The 18,740-nt window shown below is 40.0% G+C and overlaps 1 protein-coding gene across 1 annotated transcript in view; it reads right to left on the reverse strand.

The window, feature by feature from the left end:
- Nucleotides 1-2,408: 2,408 nt before the first annotated feature.
- Nucleotides 2,409-18,740, reverse strand: part of LOC100082270 (fibroblast activation protein alpha) — a 57,488-nt gene continuing 41,156 nt past the window's right edge. Inside the window, exons 21-26 of the mRNA XM_001512902.5 lie at nt 11,038-11,092; nt 6,967-7,066; nt 6,204-6,268; nt 5,547-5,619; nt 5,187-5,260; nt 2,409-2,893 (exon numbers count right to left, since the gene is read on the reverse strand). Coding sequence (XP_001512952.2) covers nt 2,789-2,893; nt 5,187-5,260; nt 5,547-5,619; nt 6,204-6,268; nt 6,967-7,066; nt 11,038-11,092 — 472 coding nt within the window. The 3' untranslated portion in view covers nt 2,409-2,788. The remainder of the gene's footprint in view (nt 2,894-5,186; nt 5,261-5,546; nt 5,620-6,203; nt 6,269-6,966; nt 7,067-11,037; nt 11,093-18,740) is intronic.

An 18,740-nucleotide genomic window follows, 5' to 3' on the forward strand; every position in this document is an offset into this window, starting at 1 on the left:
AATAATAATAATAGTAATAACTCTGGTTTTTGTTAAGTGCTTGCTATATGCCAGGCACTGTTCTAAGTGCTGGGGTGGATACAAGCAAATCAGGTTGGGCACAGTCCCTGTCCCACATGGGGCTCACAGTCTCGCTCCCCATTTTACAGATGAGGTAACTGAGGACCAGAGAAGTGAAGTGACTTACCCAACATCACACAGCAGACAAGTGGTGGGGCTGGGATTAGAACCCATGACCCGACTCCCAGGCCCATGTCTATCCACTACGCCATGCTGCATCTAATAATAATGGTGGTATTTGTTAAGCGCTTACTATGTGCCAAGCACGGTTCTAAGCTCTGGAGTAGATACAAGGTAATCAGTGTGACCCACCTGGGACTCACGGTCATAATCCCCATTTTACAGATGAGGTAACTGAGGCCCAGAGAAGTGAAGTGACTTGCCCAAGGTCACACAGAAGACACATGGAGGAGCTGGGATTAGAATCTATGAGCCTCTGACTCCCAGCCCCATGCTCTTTCCACTAAGCCATGCAGCCCAACTCTTAGGGCTCTACACACAGTAAGCGCTCAGTAAATATAATTGAATGACTGTGGAATGACCTCATACATTATTCATATTAATGTCTGCCTCCCCTTCTAAATTGTAAACTCATTGCGGGTAGGACACATGCCTACCAACTCTGCTGTATTATACTCTCCCAAGCACTTAGTACAGTGCTCTGACTCAGTAAGTGCTCAATACATTCCACTGACTGATTATTGATTTCTGCTTCTCCCCCTGAAAACCTTTATAGCGACCGGCCGTTGAAGTCCTGAGAGAGAACAGAAATGGAAATGTGGAAAAGCCTGTTAAGCAGTGAATCTAGATAGACTGAGATCCAAATTACTAGTTATTACAATCATCCCACTAATCAACTAGAGAACCCAGCATTGTGAGCGTTCGGTTGGCTCCGGCTGTCAGTCTTGTCTTTCGTTCATTCATTCATTTGTATTTATTGAGTGCTTACTATGTGCAGAGCACTGTACTAAGCACTTGGAAAGTACAATTTGGCGACAGATAAAGACAATCCCTGCCTAACAATGGGCTTGTCTTGTACAGGACTGAGATTAAAACAAAACTTCCTCTTGAAAAATGCAGTAAGGAACATGGCAGTTACAGGTGTGATTCTGACAAAAGACTCATCATGTGAGTCTCAGGGATGTCCTGAAGGGTGTGAGGTGTCCTGGTCCATTAGCTGCCTCTGCTGTCTCTTTCAAGCAACTTTTTTTATATAATGGTATTTGTTAAGCGCTTACTATGTGCCAGGCACTGTATTAAATACTAGGATAGATTGAATCAGGTAGATTGAACCTACAGATTGATATATTGAACCTAATCAAGTTTGAACAGAGATCATGTCCAACTTGGGACTCACAATCTCAATCCCTATTTTACAGCTGAGGTAACTGAGGCCCAGAGAAGTGAAGTGACTTGCCCAAGATCACACAGCAGATAAGTGGCAAAGTCAGGATTAGAACTCAGATCCTTCTGATTGCCAGGCTCATGCTTTATAACTAGGTCATACTGCTCCTAGATGTTAGAGGTCAGCTCTCTCAGGTCCTGATTATTTTTTCAAATTAAGGTGTCATTAGCCCTAGACTAATATTTGGAAAATTCATTATGAACTCTATGGAGTTTAAAATTTCCAGAAAGACCCTGAAACTTCTCTCTTGAGATTTATATCCCTGTTTGCTTGGGTTTACCTAATCAGACTGTAAGCCTACTGTGGGCAGGGAATGTGACTACCAACTCTGTTATATTGTACTCTCCTTCGTACAGTGCTCTGCACGCAGTAAGTTTTCAAAGAATATGAATCAGTTATACCAGTGTGGGACAGGAACTGTGTCCAACCTGATTATTTTGTATCTGGCCCCTGCTTAGTACAGTGTCTGGCACACAATAAGCACTTAAAAATACTATTTAAAAACAAACAAAATAAAACACGGTGCATAATTCAAATCAAGGATTCTTGGTGATACTGTGGAAACAACTTCTGAAAGCGAGATGATACAGTTTCCAGGCCCCAGAGAGTCACACACTTTATCTAGCCTGCACTTCAGGATGTCTCCACAAACCCAAGCACAAACCCAGTTAATTTCATTCTATAGACAGCCTTCTAAACTACCTTTCAACCAATAGTACAAACAAAAATTTACTTCTTAGATAGAACTTGGAACCCTACTATCATTTAGAACGACCAAGTATCTAGCATTTTAATCTTTCAACTTATTTTAATTTTCCAACCAACAGGCACTCAATCTTTCATCAGTCCAAGACCAAACACAGAGGCCCATGATCACAGAACGCCATTCTTTCAATAGTATTTATTGAGCGCTTACTATGGGCAGAGCACTGTACTAAGCGCTTGGAATGTACAATTTGGCAACAGATAGAAACAATCCCTGCCCAAAGACGGGCTCACAGTTTAAACTCGTGAAGGGTAGGTAGCTGTCTGTCGTATTTGAAGAAGGAGACTCCGATGGAGTGATATTCATCTATGGGTACATATGTGACTGAAAATTCCATTACAGGAAACAGTTTCGGCATAGTTGACTGACCACACTGGGCATAAACAAATCTGGGTCTCAGTGTGCCGACCAAAGGTATATGTAAACATGACATCTTAGTCTCTAATCAGCCTTAAGAATACATTTCATCTTTGCAGCCAGTCACCACTGAGCTTTGGAAACAAACCAACCCAATTTCCAGGAGTTTAAGACACTGGAAACGGTCTGCTTCCTCAACCCTATTCGTCCTTCAGGGAAAAGCATTGTTTCAAGAAGTGGGTCATGTGAATATAAAGGTGATAAGTCGAAGAGCCCGAAATCCCATGGTTCTGGTCAGAATACCACTGAAACAAGAGAAAACAATCACAATTTAAAGCAGTAATCTTTATACAATGAGAGAATAGAAACTTGGTCGTATTTCGGGGAAGCATTTAATTAACAAAACAAAAATATCTTTAAAATGCTAAAATGTTCAAATGATATATTTGCAGATTGCAGAGGGAAAGAGAATTCAACTGGGAGTCAGGATACCAGGGTTCCAGTCCTGGTTCTCCCATCTACCTGCTGTGTGATCTTGGGGAAGTTACTTCTCAGGACCTCATTTTCTTCATCCATAAAATGGGGATAAAATTTCTGTTTGCTCTCCCTTTTAGACCGAGTCCGATGTGAGATAGGGACTGTGTTCACTATGGTTATCTAGGTTTACCCCAGCTCTTAGCATAATGCTTGACACACAGAAATACTTAATAAATGACCATTATTATTATTAGTCACTTTTTAAACACAATTGTTCACATTTTTTTCAAATGTATTTGAATAACATCCTAGTTCTTCCCAGTTGCTGAAATGTTAAACTAATGAAATTGACAGTCACCGTAGTACTGACACTTTTAAAGAGCATTTCTGGGGAATACTTTCTCATAGTTGAAGGTGGTAGATCCATCAATCGATCACTCGGTCACCAATATTTATTGTTGAGTGTCTGCTGTGTGCAGAGCACTGTACTAAGTGTTTGGGAGAGTGCAATAGAATCAGTAGACATAATCCCTATCAACCTTTAAAGGAGCTTATGGTTTAGTGGGTGTTTTGAAGGAAAGGTGCTTCTCAGCAGGGGCAGTTATTTAGGGCGGGTCTTGCAGGTACCATGGACAAAATTGCCATTGGACTGCCTAGTCAGTCACATATCTATCTCCTCAGTTGGGGAACTGAGTCAACCAGCCCCCACCCTAGCCAAGACGTTCAGGATTGAGGGGTCTCTGGTCCTCATAGTGGATAGTTTTCCTGGATCAGTATCCGCCGGCTCGGCACGCTTCTTCCGAGGTGCTAATTTAGTGATACTAGGTGCTAATTTAGTGATACATCGTATTATCCCAAGAAAGCTCCAGAATTTCTAAAATTAGCACTGGCAAAGGAGAATAAAGGTACTTCTAGCAGTCTCACTCACTGATGGGAAGGAGCCTGGATTGGAAGCACAAGGATCAATTTATACTCTTGTGAGCACGATCTGTATGGGAGGTTGGGGTGACCGCCTTCATGATCCTATGAAGTTGATGACAAGTCAATACCATCGAAGCCAGCATCCTCCACACTGAAGCTGCACTGTATCGTTACTACACTAGATTTCCCATCAGACCCTAATTTTGGCCTCCTCCAGTTTGAAGAGGTAGCTCTCCTAGGCAGATCAGGTTGTTTGTTTTCAGTTCCTACAAGTCCTGGCTAGAGCTAAAGTGGGTTGCTGCTAGGGTTCCTCTGGAGAATAGGGTATAAGGAAAGGGATGAAACTAGACAGGCCAGCTCATGAGATGAGGAGGCTTTTTTAGGAGCTCAAGTCCATAAATAGGATCTTTCTGCAGACTGCCTCTTCCAGTGGAGTCCAGAAACATGCTTAATAATAATGGCATTTATTAAGTGCTTACTATGTGCCAGGCAAGTGTATTGAACACTGGAGTGGATACAATCAAATGGGGTTGGACATAGTCGCTGTCCCACGTGGGGCTCACGGTCGAAACCCCCATTTTACAGATGAAGTGACTGAGGGACAGAGAAGTGAAGTGACTGGCCCAAGGCCACACAGCAGACAAGTGGCAAAGTTGGGATTAGAACCCTTGACCTTCTGACTGCCGGGCACATGCTCAAATATGCGATGCTGCTTGTCCAAGTTCTTCCCAATCCCTCCTCCCACCCCTCTCAATTTAACCTGGGCCGATTCACGGGAGCCTTAGAAGACTGAAATATCGGTCAGGATGACTTTCGCTTCATCCTTTTTTTTTGATGGTATTTGTTAAGTACTAACTATGTGCTAGGCACTGTACTGAGCACTAGGATAGATCCAAGCTAATCAGGTTGGATACAGTACAGGTCTCACAAGGGGATTAACAGCCCTAATCCTCACTTTACAGATGAGGTCACTGAGGCCCAGAAAAGTTGTGACTTACCCAAGTCACACAGTAGACAAGTGGTGGAGCTTGGATTAGAACCCAGGTCCTCTCATTCTCAGGCCTGTGGTTTATCCACTAGGACCTGCTGCTTCCCTTACGGCCCCATGCCCAGGGGGTTATGCTGAGGTCTTTGTCATCAGCAGAAGGTTTGAGGGAAGAGGAGGGGAAAGCCTAGTATCAGCAATAGGAAATTATGTACCATTGCCTGGAAATCCACTTGTGCATTAACCAGTGCTTTAGCAATCTGTGCTGAGTTCTGAAAGTGCACGTTATCTGTTTGGAAAAAAAAAAAGAGAGATGGTTAAAGTGCCTATTAAAACCTGGTAAATATCAGAAAGCAGAAAGTGACAACCCTGGGTGCCTGGAAATGAACACTAACAATTATCTAGTCATACGGTTGACATTGTCAGCGGCGAGCAAGCATCACTCGTATATGGAAACGTCCTCGACACCTATGTGCTGACCCTGCGCACAGACATAGGAAGACGCTTAAATGTTTCTCAAACAGAGTGCTGCTGGCTCAGGATTTTTATGTGTAAGAGTCTTTCTTAAACCTCACCATCTGCTGTGCCATGGATCAGGAGATAGTCTACATTTCTGAAATTCCCTGCTCTTGCCATCACAGTTGAATTCTGGAAGAGAGAGAATATTAACAGTTTAGGAGCTGCAATTATCTTTCCCCAGGTAAAGATAATCAACTCAAAAGGAAATTACTTATTTTGCGACTAGGAAATTCTTGGTAGGGGGAAGTAACAGGTTTTGGGGACCGTAAACTCATGGGCAGACAATGTCACTACCAAGTCGGTGGAATTATACTCTCCCAAGTGCTTACCTCAGTGCTCTTCACACAATGAGCACTCACTAAATATCAGTGATTGACCTATTGATTGATTCATGCCCCTTTTTGAGGAGAGGACAGTAATCTGGACCTAAAAGATTGGTTCTAAGCATTTGATTCTTCCTCTGAGCAGCCTCTCTCTGGAATTGCCCTCTCAGTTCTCCCCTGTGTTTCCTCAGGTTTCCTGTTCCCTCTGATATCAGGAATCCAGGTAACTCCCTTATTTCTGTTTTGTTTCTGCTCCTCTCTGGTCTTTGAAAACTACACACATATTTGGGAATTGAAGGACTATTTCTAACCTTTCTGTAAATCTGAAATAAGGTGGTCCCTTTATAAAAATACACTAAAAATGAAATTAATGAAATGTAAAATTCTTACTTTATAGTGTTCCAGATTATCGGACACTGTTGGAAGTCCCATGAACCGTTCTGTATAGATTGATGCTGTAATGTTAAAAGAAATATTGGTATGTTTAGATGCAGTTTTTGTTTCTCCATAGAGCTCATCATTTTGTCTATTACCCTTGTCTCATCCGATTCTGTTACGTCTGTAAACATTTTTTTAATCTGTTGTAATTATCCCAACATCATTAGAGCTATAGTGAGGAAATTTTTATTTTTGATGTTGCTCAAGTAAGTTGCCTTTCTTCTGTAATTTGCCTGCAACGAATCAATTGATTACATTTATTGCAGGAATCAGGGGAAAAAAGAAATGCTTTAATAAACCACAACGGAGAGACCAGCTCACGCAGGGTTTTCAAACACAAAGCCATTTATTGGTTCTGGATAAGGGGGCCAAACATTGAACTGGGGGGGGTCTTCACGACGGGCCTGGGGATCTGTGGTTAAGACAACTGTCAATAAAAATGACAAAATGGCTCTGCTTTGATCTTTAATCATTCGATCAGTCCTGAAAAAAAGGACTCAGAGACACTAGAAAGAGTTTACGAGTGGCATTTGCCCCAGGATCACACAGTTGCCTGTAAAACTGCAAAAGTAGCTGTAATTTATCCAACACATCCATTTGACAATTCTCGAAATCTGGTTTTGATTCTTCAACGCTTATTTTCATACAGCTTCATATGTGGGTTATTTAAATGTCAAATGATATCCAAGACTTCATGGATGACATGTTTCCATACCATAATACTCCCAGCTGGAGACTGGAGCAACTGCCATCCCACATTTGAATAGGCCAGTTCCAGATCCAAGGACCAGTGAAGATACGTACCCTCCATAGGACTAGAGAGAAGTTCACAGATGGTCAAAAGCAGTCTGCCTAGGTTCCATTTCACTTTCCGAAAGACAAATAACAAAATGTTTAATTCTCAACATTCTAGCAATCCAAATACTTACTTGAGCCAGCTCCAACATATGAACCAATGAATAGCATAAACTCTTGTTCTTTTACTGATCCAGTTCAAGAACCTCAATAAGGATTTCTCTTCAACTCATACGGTTTCACATTCTGGGAAGGTGGAAATGGTTTTAAACACCTTCCTCTACCCATAAAGAGGTTACCCTATTTGCACCATAATCAATCCGCTGCCTGGGAAATAAAATACCTACTGGGAAAGAGCTGAAACTTTTTTTAAAAAAGAAGGAAAAAATAAATGTCAAAAAGAAAGACAGAATGAATGAAATATTCTGAGTTTGAAAATCATTTTTCAAGTGAAGTGACAACATTCTACCTATATCAAGTTTTCACTTGAAATGTACAAATAATATGCTCTGATTAGCAGGCTAAAACCAGCTTCTGGATTTGAAGCTTCATTCTTGACTTTCACTTCTGTCACACATAGAGGGAGCCTGGATCACTGTGCCAGGTGCCCTATTGAAAATTCATTATGTTTTGGATTTCCTTTTAGAATCATGTGTCTGCAACTCCCTTTCTCAAAATGAAATGGGTTTGGCAAAAGAGAAAAATTTGCACAGAAAGAAGAACTGGAAGGGGCTTTGAGAAATCATCTGGTCCAAACCCCTGCCTACAGGAGTGTGAATAAGCAATTCAGGACAGGTGGTGTCCTTGCCTCATCTTGAACGACCTTCGGGTTGGAAACTCCATATCCTCCCTTCGTAGTCATTCTGGTTTGAGGAGGGATGAGCGATTTAGCATCCTGATAGTTAAAAAGGTCTACTTGGGAGGGAGAACTCTTTCCTGCTTTAATTGAGGGCATTTCCTTTTGTTCCATCCTCGTGGAGAACAAATCTCCCCCCAAAAACCTTTCAGAGGCTTGAAAACAATTATCAAAATAAAATGGTGGTATTTGTTAAGCGCTTACTATGGGCAGAGCACTGTTCTAAGCGCTGGGGGATACAAGATGATCAGGTTGTCCCACGTGGGGCTCACAGTTTTAATCCCCATTTTACAGATGAGGTAACTGAGGCATAGAGAAGTTAAGTGACTTGCCCAAAGTCACACAGCTGGCAAGCGGCAGAGCCGGGATTCGAACCCTTGAACTCTGACTCCCAAGCCCGGGCTCTTATCAAGTTGTCTCTCATCTCCATCTTCTCTCAACTAAACCAAGTTCCCGTTTCTTTTGCATTACTTCTTTGAATTCACTTTGCAACTCTGCACCCATTTTATTCCGTCTTCACTAGAGCATCATAGGTTGTCTAGATCTTCTTTAAAATAGGAGCATGCTTAAAAACTGGGCTGGTCATTTTGGATGGAATGACTCTCCCAGTTCCAAAATTGACAGAAAAAATAAACTGAGAAGACTTCCTGGGTCTGCTACATGCTTACTTTTTGACCTTAGGCAAGTCATTTAACTTCTCTGTGCCTCAAACTCCCCATCTGTAGAATGGGAATGAAATACTTGCTCTCCCTCCAACTTAGGCTATGAGATCCATGTGGGACAGGGACTGTGATCATTTCATACCTCTCTGCACATAGTAAGTGCTTAACAAATACCAACATTATTACCCTAGTGCTTAGTACAAAGCTTGGTAAGCACTTAAATACTATAGTTCTTAATTTTGATTTTGAAAGAGAACCAGGAACTGTATCAGAGGAAAAAAGACTAAGACTCCTGTGAATCGCAAACAGTAGTTTGAACCTACAGTTCTTATTGGATTTGTGCAGACAAATGAACAGCTAACTTCTCGCGGTTTGTGATGTAAGAGAAGTACTGAATGAGTACCGCCAGTCAGAGAAAGTACCCAGCTCACCTTTCTAACCGTTCTTGGCTAAAAACCCCAATGTTTTATTTTAATTTTTATAAACTGCTCAAATGCCCTCTTATAATAGGCGAACTCTGCAGATATGGGTTTCTGATTCTTGGAAATCAAGCTCAAGACTAATGCAACTTCTGATTACGTGAATGAATCCAACTTGAATATGTTAACACCAACTTTGTGTTGCTTCTTTAGTCCTTTGATTTAACTAGGTCCCCCAAAAGCAAAATCAGAAGGGAATTTTCATTTCTGGGTATTTCTACCCAGAATCTGAGTATTAAGTGAATTGCATTCATTCCATCAATCAATTCCTGTGTGCGGATCACTGTACCGAATGCTTCAGAGATGTGATCTACGCTACCTGCCCTCAAGGAACCTTCAATTCAAATCTCTAGACTGTAAATCCATAAGCTCATTATGGGCAGGAAACATATCTACTAATTCTGTCTGTTGAATCAAGAACAGTGCTTGGCACATAGTAAGCACTTAACAAAACACCTTCATTATTATTATTATTATTATTTGTACTCTCCCAAGCGGTTAGTACTGCACTCTGCTCATGCGAAGCACTCAGTAAATGCCGTTGAATGATCAGTAGGCTTTTTGTCTACTGGTCCTGAGGAGTAGGTGGTGAGTGAGGCAGACAGGCAGGTAAGTAGCAGGTAAGCCTGGGGAGAAGATAGTGATTCACTGCTTTTGCCTCTGTGCCTCTCACTTACTAAGGGAGCTGTGGAATCTTCATCAAAAGGAGCTTGGCTTCCCCAGAGAGCTGCCTAATCCTGTCATGGAGGATACTCATCTTGTCTCTGGGATGGAATTATAGGGACTGAATTGGGTAACCTAGGCAGCAGTCTTGTTCATCACTGTGAATGTAGGAGTGTTCACTCTGACCCCTCTGGGAAGGTCCCCTCCTTTGTCAGCCATGAATCCACACCTGCACCTTCCCAGAAAGAAGGGGAGAGGTGAAGAGAGTGATTTTTAATCCAATTCTGGGCTCTAGGCTGACTAAAAACCAATGAAAGGAAATATTGTTTTCAAAACTGGTGGAAATACAATTTGGAATTTGCGATTATTTATCTTGATTATTTTAACACAAATAACATAGGAAAGCTCATATTGAAACATTTCACTTGATGCCACCCATTTGCCCAGGAATTTTGCATTTCATTCTTTGAAGAAAAAATGTATATCCTGAAATAATTATTTTACCCTTATCATGTCAACTTTCAGTCAATATGAATCCTGTTGATTTCACATCTCACGTCATGGCTTTCCTTTACTATATCATTGTAAGGCCTCCCACAGATAAGAGAGCCAAGAAAAATAATCCAAGCAAATGACAACAGACTGAAAAAAAAATCACCAATAAGTGGATGTGGTCAATTAAAAATTCAGATTCTTTTTGGAGGATAGGCTATCATTCATATTCAGTTTAGCACTGATTTGACCAAAATTTGATCAAATGCTAATAAATATTTTATTCCATTCATCATCACTTTCCCTGACCAAAGAAACAAGAAATGGAACCCTATTTAATCCTCATCTCTTAGAATAATTTGGAATCAGGCATAGTAAGAGTTTACTGTCCAAAGAAAATACAAAAGAACCAGAAGAGGTTGGATCTTAGATTTTGTGAGTTTTTGTTTCCAAAAATGCCAGAGATTCAGCTAAGTGGTCAAGTCTTTAAGTATTGCAAACAATAGGTTGGTTTTCTCAGATGTTGTACTTCTTGATTTTACCTACAGAGTCAGTTGTGATGTCCTAGTAAATATTTTCCTGAGGTTCTTGCCTATAATGCAGGGACAGGGAGTCATTAAAATGTAAGACAAATAAAAAGAGTTTTCAAGCTTTAAAGTCTAAAAAAACTTGGTCTTCAGTTAATATTGTATTCTTAAAAGTGTTCTTCAATGATCGAAAATATTATTTTTCATTTGAACAATGATAGTGTCAACATTGAAACAACCATATGGAACACGTTGGAAAGTAATCATTGTAACATTGAACAAGAAGTATGGAAACAATAACAAAAAACTTACCCAGCCCCATATGGCTATTCTCTTTTCATCAATGAAACCCATTTCTATAAACTTTCTAAAGCAAAGGAAAAAAGTGTTTAAATACATGCACATAACTACATTGATTTCAAAGTGACAATTAATTAAAGCTAGCTCTATTCTGTCTCTCCTGAACATAAATAGTATGTATTGAGTGCCTTGTGTGTCCAACCTATTCTTCTATTCAGTCAGTTAATTGTATTTATTGAACGCTTACTGTGTACAGAGCACTGGAAACTCTTCAAGGACTTCGTAATCAAATGGGGAATTTATAGGGCTCGAATTACTTGGATAAGATTTCTTGACCGAAGATAATTTCTTAAAAGAAGGGTGCACAAAAGATGACTTCCTTAAAAATTCAACAGGATATGGGACAGGTTAAAACAGTGTTTGAAGAAAATAACTATAAGAAAACAACTGCAGTCATTCTTAAGCAAAGTTCTCAGGAAAAAGACTAGGAAGAAGTGGAGAGTTGAATTATTAGCAGGTGAATTAGGGCCTTACCGAAAGGCAAAACAGAGAGCTGGGTTATCATACTCATGAAATATAGTAGGTGTTAAGTACTTAAGAAACATCATATTAATTTTTCACAAAATTCCAATTTGCTGGCTAATCGTTTAATTCTTTTTTTTAACTTTGGCTCTAGACCTGACATAGAGAATCCTGTTCCTTAATCACCTTTAAAGGGATGACTGAGTTACAGTCTAAAGTGGGTTTCTTTACATTTACATTTCTGAAGAAATGACACAAAAATGCAATCTTTAGGAAACACTTAAAAAAAAAATTCAATACAAATAATAGGAAAAACACCCAAAAAGCACTTATGACCACAAAGACAGAGATATAAACATTATGCAATGAAATATGAAATGTAATGTATGACTAGAATCACACAAGGATAATCTGGGAAGGTTTCATGGAAGAAATTAGTTTTTAGTTCAATTTGAAGGTGAGAAGGCATTTTATTTTTGAAACATGGTTTTTATCAGAAAGTCAAAATGGGTTTTCGCTGCAATTTGAAAATGTGTGTAAATAATTTTACAAATCTTTGGTTTGTATTTCCCAGGGAAAAGTACTTTAAAACTAGCTTCTTTTAGAGTTTGTTTCAGTCATTCAGCCTGGAAATGACAAAGTCCAGGATGGAGGTGGCAAAGCTATTGAAGACACAATTTCCATGAAGGAAATACGTGGAAAACCCATTTCGATCTGAGATTCCATGAGCAATTAGAAAATCTAAGAGAATGCAAAAACAGAGAACTTTTATTTTTTAATGATATTTGTTAAGTACCTACTATGAGCCAAGGCACTGTTTTAAGTGCCGGGTAGACATAAACTGATCAGGTTGGACACAGTTGATGTCCCAAGAGGGGTTCACAGTCTTAATCCCCATTTACAGTTGAGGTAACTGAGGCCCAGAGAAGTCAGTGACTTGTCCAAGGTCATACAGCAGACAAGTGGGGAAGACAGGATAAGAACCCAAGTGATTCTGACACCTGTCCTGTCCTGCATCGACTAGGTTACATTGCTTTTCTAATACACTTAATCAGTAGTATTCATTCAGCAACCACTGGGTGCAGAACACTGTTCTAAGCACTTGAGAGAGTAAAACAGAATTAGAAGACATGATCCCTGCCTACAAGGTGTTTATGATCTACCAGATAGGGGGTATTCCATCAGGCCAAGCCAATGCTCTTCTAAGAGAACTGGGAAATGGATGCACTACAAGTTAATAAATTTGAAGTAATTCCAGCCATTCCTTCACAGATTTTCACAACAGATTAATGAGGAAAATAATAGGTATTCATGGTCAAAAAGATCACTTTTCCTCTGTGTACAGCTGATCGACACTCTGGCACAATAAAAAGTGATTTATGACTTTTATAATCACTCAGAAGCTAGGGATAATCCCATTTTAGAAAAAACAAACAAATGAAACATGGAAACAGGAAATCCTTAATGGCTCCCTTCCCTTGAGACACACTAGGAAGGATAACAGATTCAGGATATGATAATGTAATAGTTAACAGAAAATGAAAAAGCTACAACACATGCTGAGGCAAAAACAAGTTAAAGGGCTACTGCATAATCAAGGCTGCTCACATTGAAAAACTTGCAGAAGACACATCAGGTGTTTTGTGATTATCTTTGAAAAAAGATAATTTTAAAAGGAGAAATAGACTTCACCTCACTATTGTCTCCCAATAAGCCAGCACTTTCACAACAATCTCAAAAATAAGGTCACCAGTGGTCTCCTCCTTGCTAAATCCAATGGCCTCTACATCATCCTAAACTTTCTTGACCATTCAGCTGCCTTCTACACCCTTCTCCTATGAACATTATTCAACCTTGGTTCCCATGACACTGTCCTCTCCTAGTTCTCTTCCTAACTCCATAGCTGGTCATTCTCAGTCTCTCCCCTACCTCCCCTTCATTACTGTGGGAGTCTCTTAAGACTCAATTCTGAGGCCCCTTATATTCTCCATTATACCCACTTCCTTGGAGAAGTCATTCATTCCAGTGTCTTCAACTACCATCTCTGTGCAGATGGTTCCCACATCTACATCTCCAACCCTGATCTTTCTCATCTTCTGCAGTCTTGAATTTCTTCCTGTATTCTGGACATTTCTACTTGGATGTCTTGCCAACATCTCATATGTAACATGTCCAAAACAGTATTCCTCATCTTCCCAGTCAAGCCCTTCCCTTCCCTTGACTTTATCATCACCATAGACAGGTCCACCATCCTCCCTACCACGCAAACCCTTAACCATTTATTTGACTCACATAATCAATCTGTCACCAAATGCCATACTTTCAGCCTTCACAACATTGCTAAAATCTGTCCTTTTTTCTCCATCCATATTGCTCCACGTTGATCCAAGCACTTGTCTAATCCCTCCTTCATTATTGCATCAGCCTCCTTGCTCACCACTCTGCCTCCTGTCTCTGTCCACTTCACTCCAGAATTCACTATGCTCCCTGGATCATTTTTCTACAAGACCATTGAGTCCATGTTTCTCCATTCCTCAAGAACCTCCACTGGTTGCCCATCCCCCTCCATATAAAGCAGAAACTCCTTGCCATAGGCTTTAAAGCACTCAATCACCTTACTCGCTCCTACCTTACTCTCTCATTTCTTTCGACAAGCCGCCCACACACTTCACTCCACTACTGTGAATTATTCACATCTTTAAGAGGTTTCTCAACTAAAAAGAAACTTCTCCCACTCCCTCCTGAGTGTCCCTCCCACTTGGATTTGCACCCTTTTTTCAGCCTCACTTCAGCCTCACAGCACTTATGAACATATCCATAATTCATTTATTTATTTTTTTGTATTAATGTCTGTATCCCCCTCTAGAGAGTGTTTGTTGTGGGTGAAGAACACGTCTACCAACTCTGTTCCACTGTACTCTCCCAAACACTAAGTATATTGAGATATATATAGAGTAAGCATTCAATAAATATGATAGATTGATTGAGAAGTCCTCACAATAGATTATGATAAAAAAAAAACTATTCATGATCCTAGGACATGATGAGAAAGCTCCATAAGTCAAAAAGTAGGATAGGCTCTTTCTAAAACCATTCACTGGGGGCTTATGCTATGTAATTAAATTATTTTGGGATGTAACTTCCTGTCCAACGCTGCATATCCAGAAGTTCTGCTTAAAGATAGGGAGATTTTTGACTGAGGAAAGTGTTCTCGGTTGTGGGTGGGTGGGTGGCCAGGAGCAGCCCAGGAAGCCAGGTCCTCACTCCCAATTTCTAGCTGGGAACCTACAACCCACATTGTGTCCTACTATTTCCTCATCTGCAGTTATGGGGAGAAGTCCAGGTTCTTTTTGGAGTAAGCCATGTCTGGTGCACCAGTTTACCATTCTTTTCCTCTGAACTGGGAGGTGAAGCCAAAAATTGCATCTATTCTCTCCATATTCAGCTAAATTTTTGTTTATTAAGCCTCCCCAGACTATAAACCTATTGTGGATTGGGAATGTGTCTGTTTATTGTTATATTATACTTTTCCAAGTGCTTAGAACAGTGCTTCTCACAGAGTAAGTCCTCAATAAATAGGACAGTGAATGAATGAAGTATTCATGGTCTGCTTAGAGTGGACAGAGCTTTGGCTCCAAATGTTTCTTGGAAGAGATTTTCTAGGACAAACTGCAGTCGTTGGGGAAAACTTTTGGGAAGATGACAAAGGGATAAGAGCTCCAGCTCATTGAACTGGTCACTTCGTGTTTAACTCTAACCAATTTTCTCAGAGTAACTGTGGCTTTAACATTCTTCATTCTCATCCATGTTAGAAGCAGCATGGCCTAGTGAAGACGGCATGGGCCTGAGAGTCAGAGGACCTGGGTTCTACTCTGCCATTTGTCTGTTGTATGACCTTGGGCAAGTCACTTAACTTCTCTGTGCCTCAGTTCCTCATCTGCAAAATGGGGATTCAGTATCCACTCTCCATCATATTTAGAATGTAAGGCCCATGTAGGACATGATGATCTTGTATCTACCTGCATATTCACTACAGACCTTTGTGCTTAGTAAGCATTTAAAAATAGCACAATAATAATTATTATTATTATCATCATCCCTTCTTTTGCATGGACCTTCTGAGAACACAATGTTCTCTGGTTTACTTTTCAAATTTGTAGGGTAAAAACTTTAAAGAAAAGTCAGAATATGAATACCCTGCTTGCTTAGTTCTTGCACCTGTGAGTTCAATAGGTCACACAGGCTCTGGGCCTCTCAACATTCTTTTTGCTTGCCCAAGAATAGAGCCAAAGAGATGACTGAGATCCAAATCTTGTGTTTAAGTCCACAGTGGTGTAGCATGGCCAGTCTCAATAGCATGTGGACATAAGCATCATGACTTGGGTAACAAGTGGATTCAATCTGCAAAACCCTTCCACCCTTGTTCAGCCAATCAGTCAGTATCTGTATTGAGAATTTGTATTTGTAGTGAGCGTTTGCTGGGTGTGGAGCACTGTATTAAGTGGTTGGGAGAGTACAAAGCAATGGAACTGGTTGATAGATTCCCTGCCCACAAGAAGGTTAGAATCTAGAGGGGGAGATAGACGTTAAAATAAATTACAGATATGTACATAAGTGCTGTGGAGCTGAGAGTGGGATGACTATCAAGTGCTTAAAGAGTTCAGATCCAAGTGCAATGCAGAACAGAGAGGGAGTAGGAGAAATGAGGGATTTAGTTGGGAAAGGCCTCTTGGAGGAGAAGTAATTTTAATAAACTTTGAAGGCGAGGAAAATGAGAGTCTGTCATACATCATGGGGGAGGGAGTTTCTGGCCAGATGAAGGATGTGTGCAAAGGGTCAGCTGTGAGAGAAACAAGATCGAGGTGCAGAGACCAGGTAGGCGAAGTGTGCGGGATGGGCTATAGTAGGAAATCAGTGAGGTAAGTTTGGAGGAGTGAGCTGAACCAATGTAGCCAATGCTGAAGTTTACTTTTATTGATTTATAATCCAGACTATTAACTAAATACTGAAAATAGGTTTGGATTCAAATCCTGACCTCATTAAGGATTACAGGAAGAGGAGTTTTTTTACAACCTCTTAAGCCTCTTCTGCTGCTTCTTCATTTTTCATTTTTTTTCCACGTCAATTTGTAGTAGTAAATTGGAACGCAGAAATAGGAATGCTTAAAAATTTCAACCTGTGACAGTAGGAACTCAGCCAAAACAAGTCATTTTTTAGCTCTCTCCATCCTGAGAGGGGTCCTGTTGAATAACCAGTGAACCTGAGATTTCAAACAGTTACTAAATTTAGAACAGGGACTTTCCTTGAAAGTATTTCTACTTCTTCAGCAGGATGAAAGGCTACCCTTAGGCAAGCTAAATGTAGAGGTCTGAGAAAGGATGTGGTTGGCTCTTCACATCCAAATTTTCCCCCTTAAATTTGGAATTCTGTGTTGTTCTGTGGGCCTATCTGATCCTAGTGCCTAGCCTAGTACCTCGTGCTTCCAGTTTTAGTTTCTTTAGCTGAATGTGTCCATCCCATTATATGAAGTACACGATTTATGGGGTAATTACGTATGATTTGAAAACAGCATTAATTTGGATATTTTGAGATTTATAAGTCACAAAGTAAAATTCCATTTGCTCATATTCCTATAACACATAAAGTCTCCAGCTACGAATGAACAGCAATCATAAGTACTCTTGCATAGTGACTGAGTTCTTCTGAACAAACAGTAATTTCTGGTTCAGGGAAAGATGGGGACAATGACGACATTTAGGAAGAAGGAATGAGTTTGAAAACAAATTGACTTTTAAAACTCTTGCTCATGTCACCAAGCCCTATTCTCACACTGTAAAATAACATCAATGCCGTTACTCTCTCAGTTCATAGTCAACCAACCCAATGTTCCGTCTCTCACAGTGACAACAGGACACCATCCTAAAGTTTAGAGATAGATCTTCTAACATCCTTAATGTTTCCCCTATACAGCTCTGTAGTAACCCTAAAATATTTCCAAATGCCTCTTAAATGTGTCCAGATATTCTACCTGCACAATTTCAGTAAATATTACTAATAATTATTAGTAGTAGTAATAATTCAGTAATTTCATTTTGTTTGTTTTGAATTTTCACTTTCAAGCTTTAATGGGGTATGGGACAGTGGGCTCTTTTCTTGGGGTCATGAAATTTGTTAAGTCACAATTCTGTGTTTATCTTGCAATCATCTTTCTAATCTCATAGAATAAAATCATGTGCCATTATAGTCCCAACTCTATAGTTCCTCTGCATAAGGAAGCTTCTCCGTTTTTTGGATTGGTTTGATTTTCTTCCTTGAACTTTCCAGCTCTATTATGTCCTTCCTAAGGTGCAGAAGCTCACCCAGTAATCCAGGTGGATCATGTTTTCATATAGTGGCAACACTCGGCCTTTGACTGTCTAACCCTCACTGATGAGGCCACATATAAGTCAATCAATGGTATTTACTGAGTGCTTACTCTATACAGAGCATTTACTTAGCGCTTGGGAATGTACAACACACCAGAGTTGGTAGACACGTTCTCTGGCCCCAGGGCACTAATGACTGAGAAGAATAGCCAACGATGAAGCAAAAATATCTTTTGAGAGGTGGAGTTAAAATTTGGTCATTTTTCCCTAGATCCATTATATTGTACTTATTCACAATGAACTAATCTGACAATTTGCTGCCTTACTTTCTCAGCATTTTGAGGTCTTCCTCAGTTTATCCCAACTTTAATGACATTTCTTCACCTGGAAGAGCTTAACATCATCTGCAAACTTGAAGATTTCATGGCACATTCCCTCTTCCACATGATTAGTGAGGATATTAATCAAAAGCAGCTTTAGCACTAATCCTTGAAGGAGCTCACTCTTTATACTTGATTTATATTTCATCTTGAAAGAATCCATTTATTCCTATCCTTTGTTTCCTATCTTTCTGCCAGTTTTCCACTGATGACAGAATGTTCCAATCCCATCATTTTCCTTTTTTTATTTCAAGAGCCTTGGTAATAGAACCTTGTCAAAGGCTTTTTGAACATCTAAATAGATTATGTCTATGGGGATCCCTCTACTACAGGTTTCACAGAATGCCAGTTTATTAGTGAAGCTTGATTTCCTCCTAGAATACCCATGTTAGCATTTCCCTATTAATTTGTGCTTTTCTGTGTGTTCACTGATCCTAAACGTAATTAT

Source organism: Ornithorhynchus anatinus, chromosome 9 (assembly GCF_004115215.2).
Source record: "Ornithorhynchus anatinus isolate Pmale09 chromosome 9, mOrnAna1.pri.v4, whole genome shotgun sequence".
NCBI lineage: Eukaryota > Metazoa > Chordata > Mammalia > Monotremata > Ornithorhynchidae > Ornithorhynchus > Ornithorhynchus anatinus.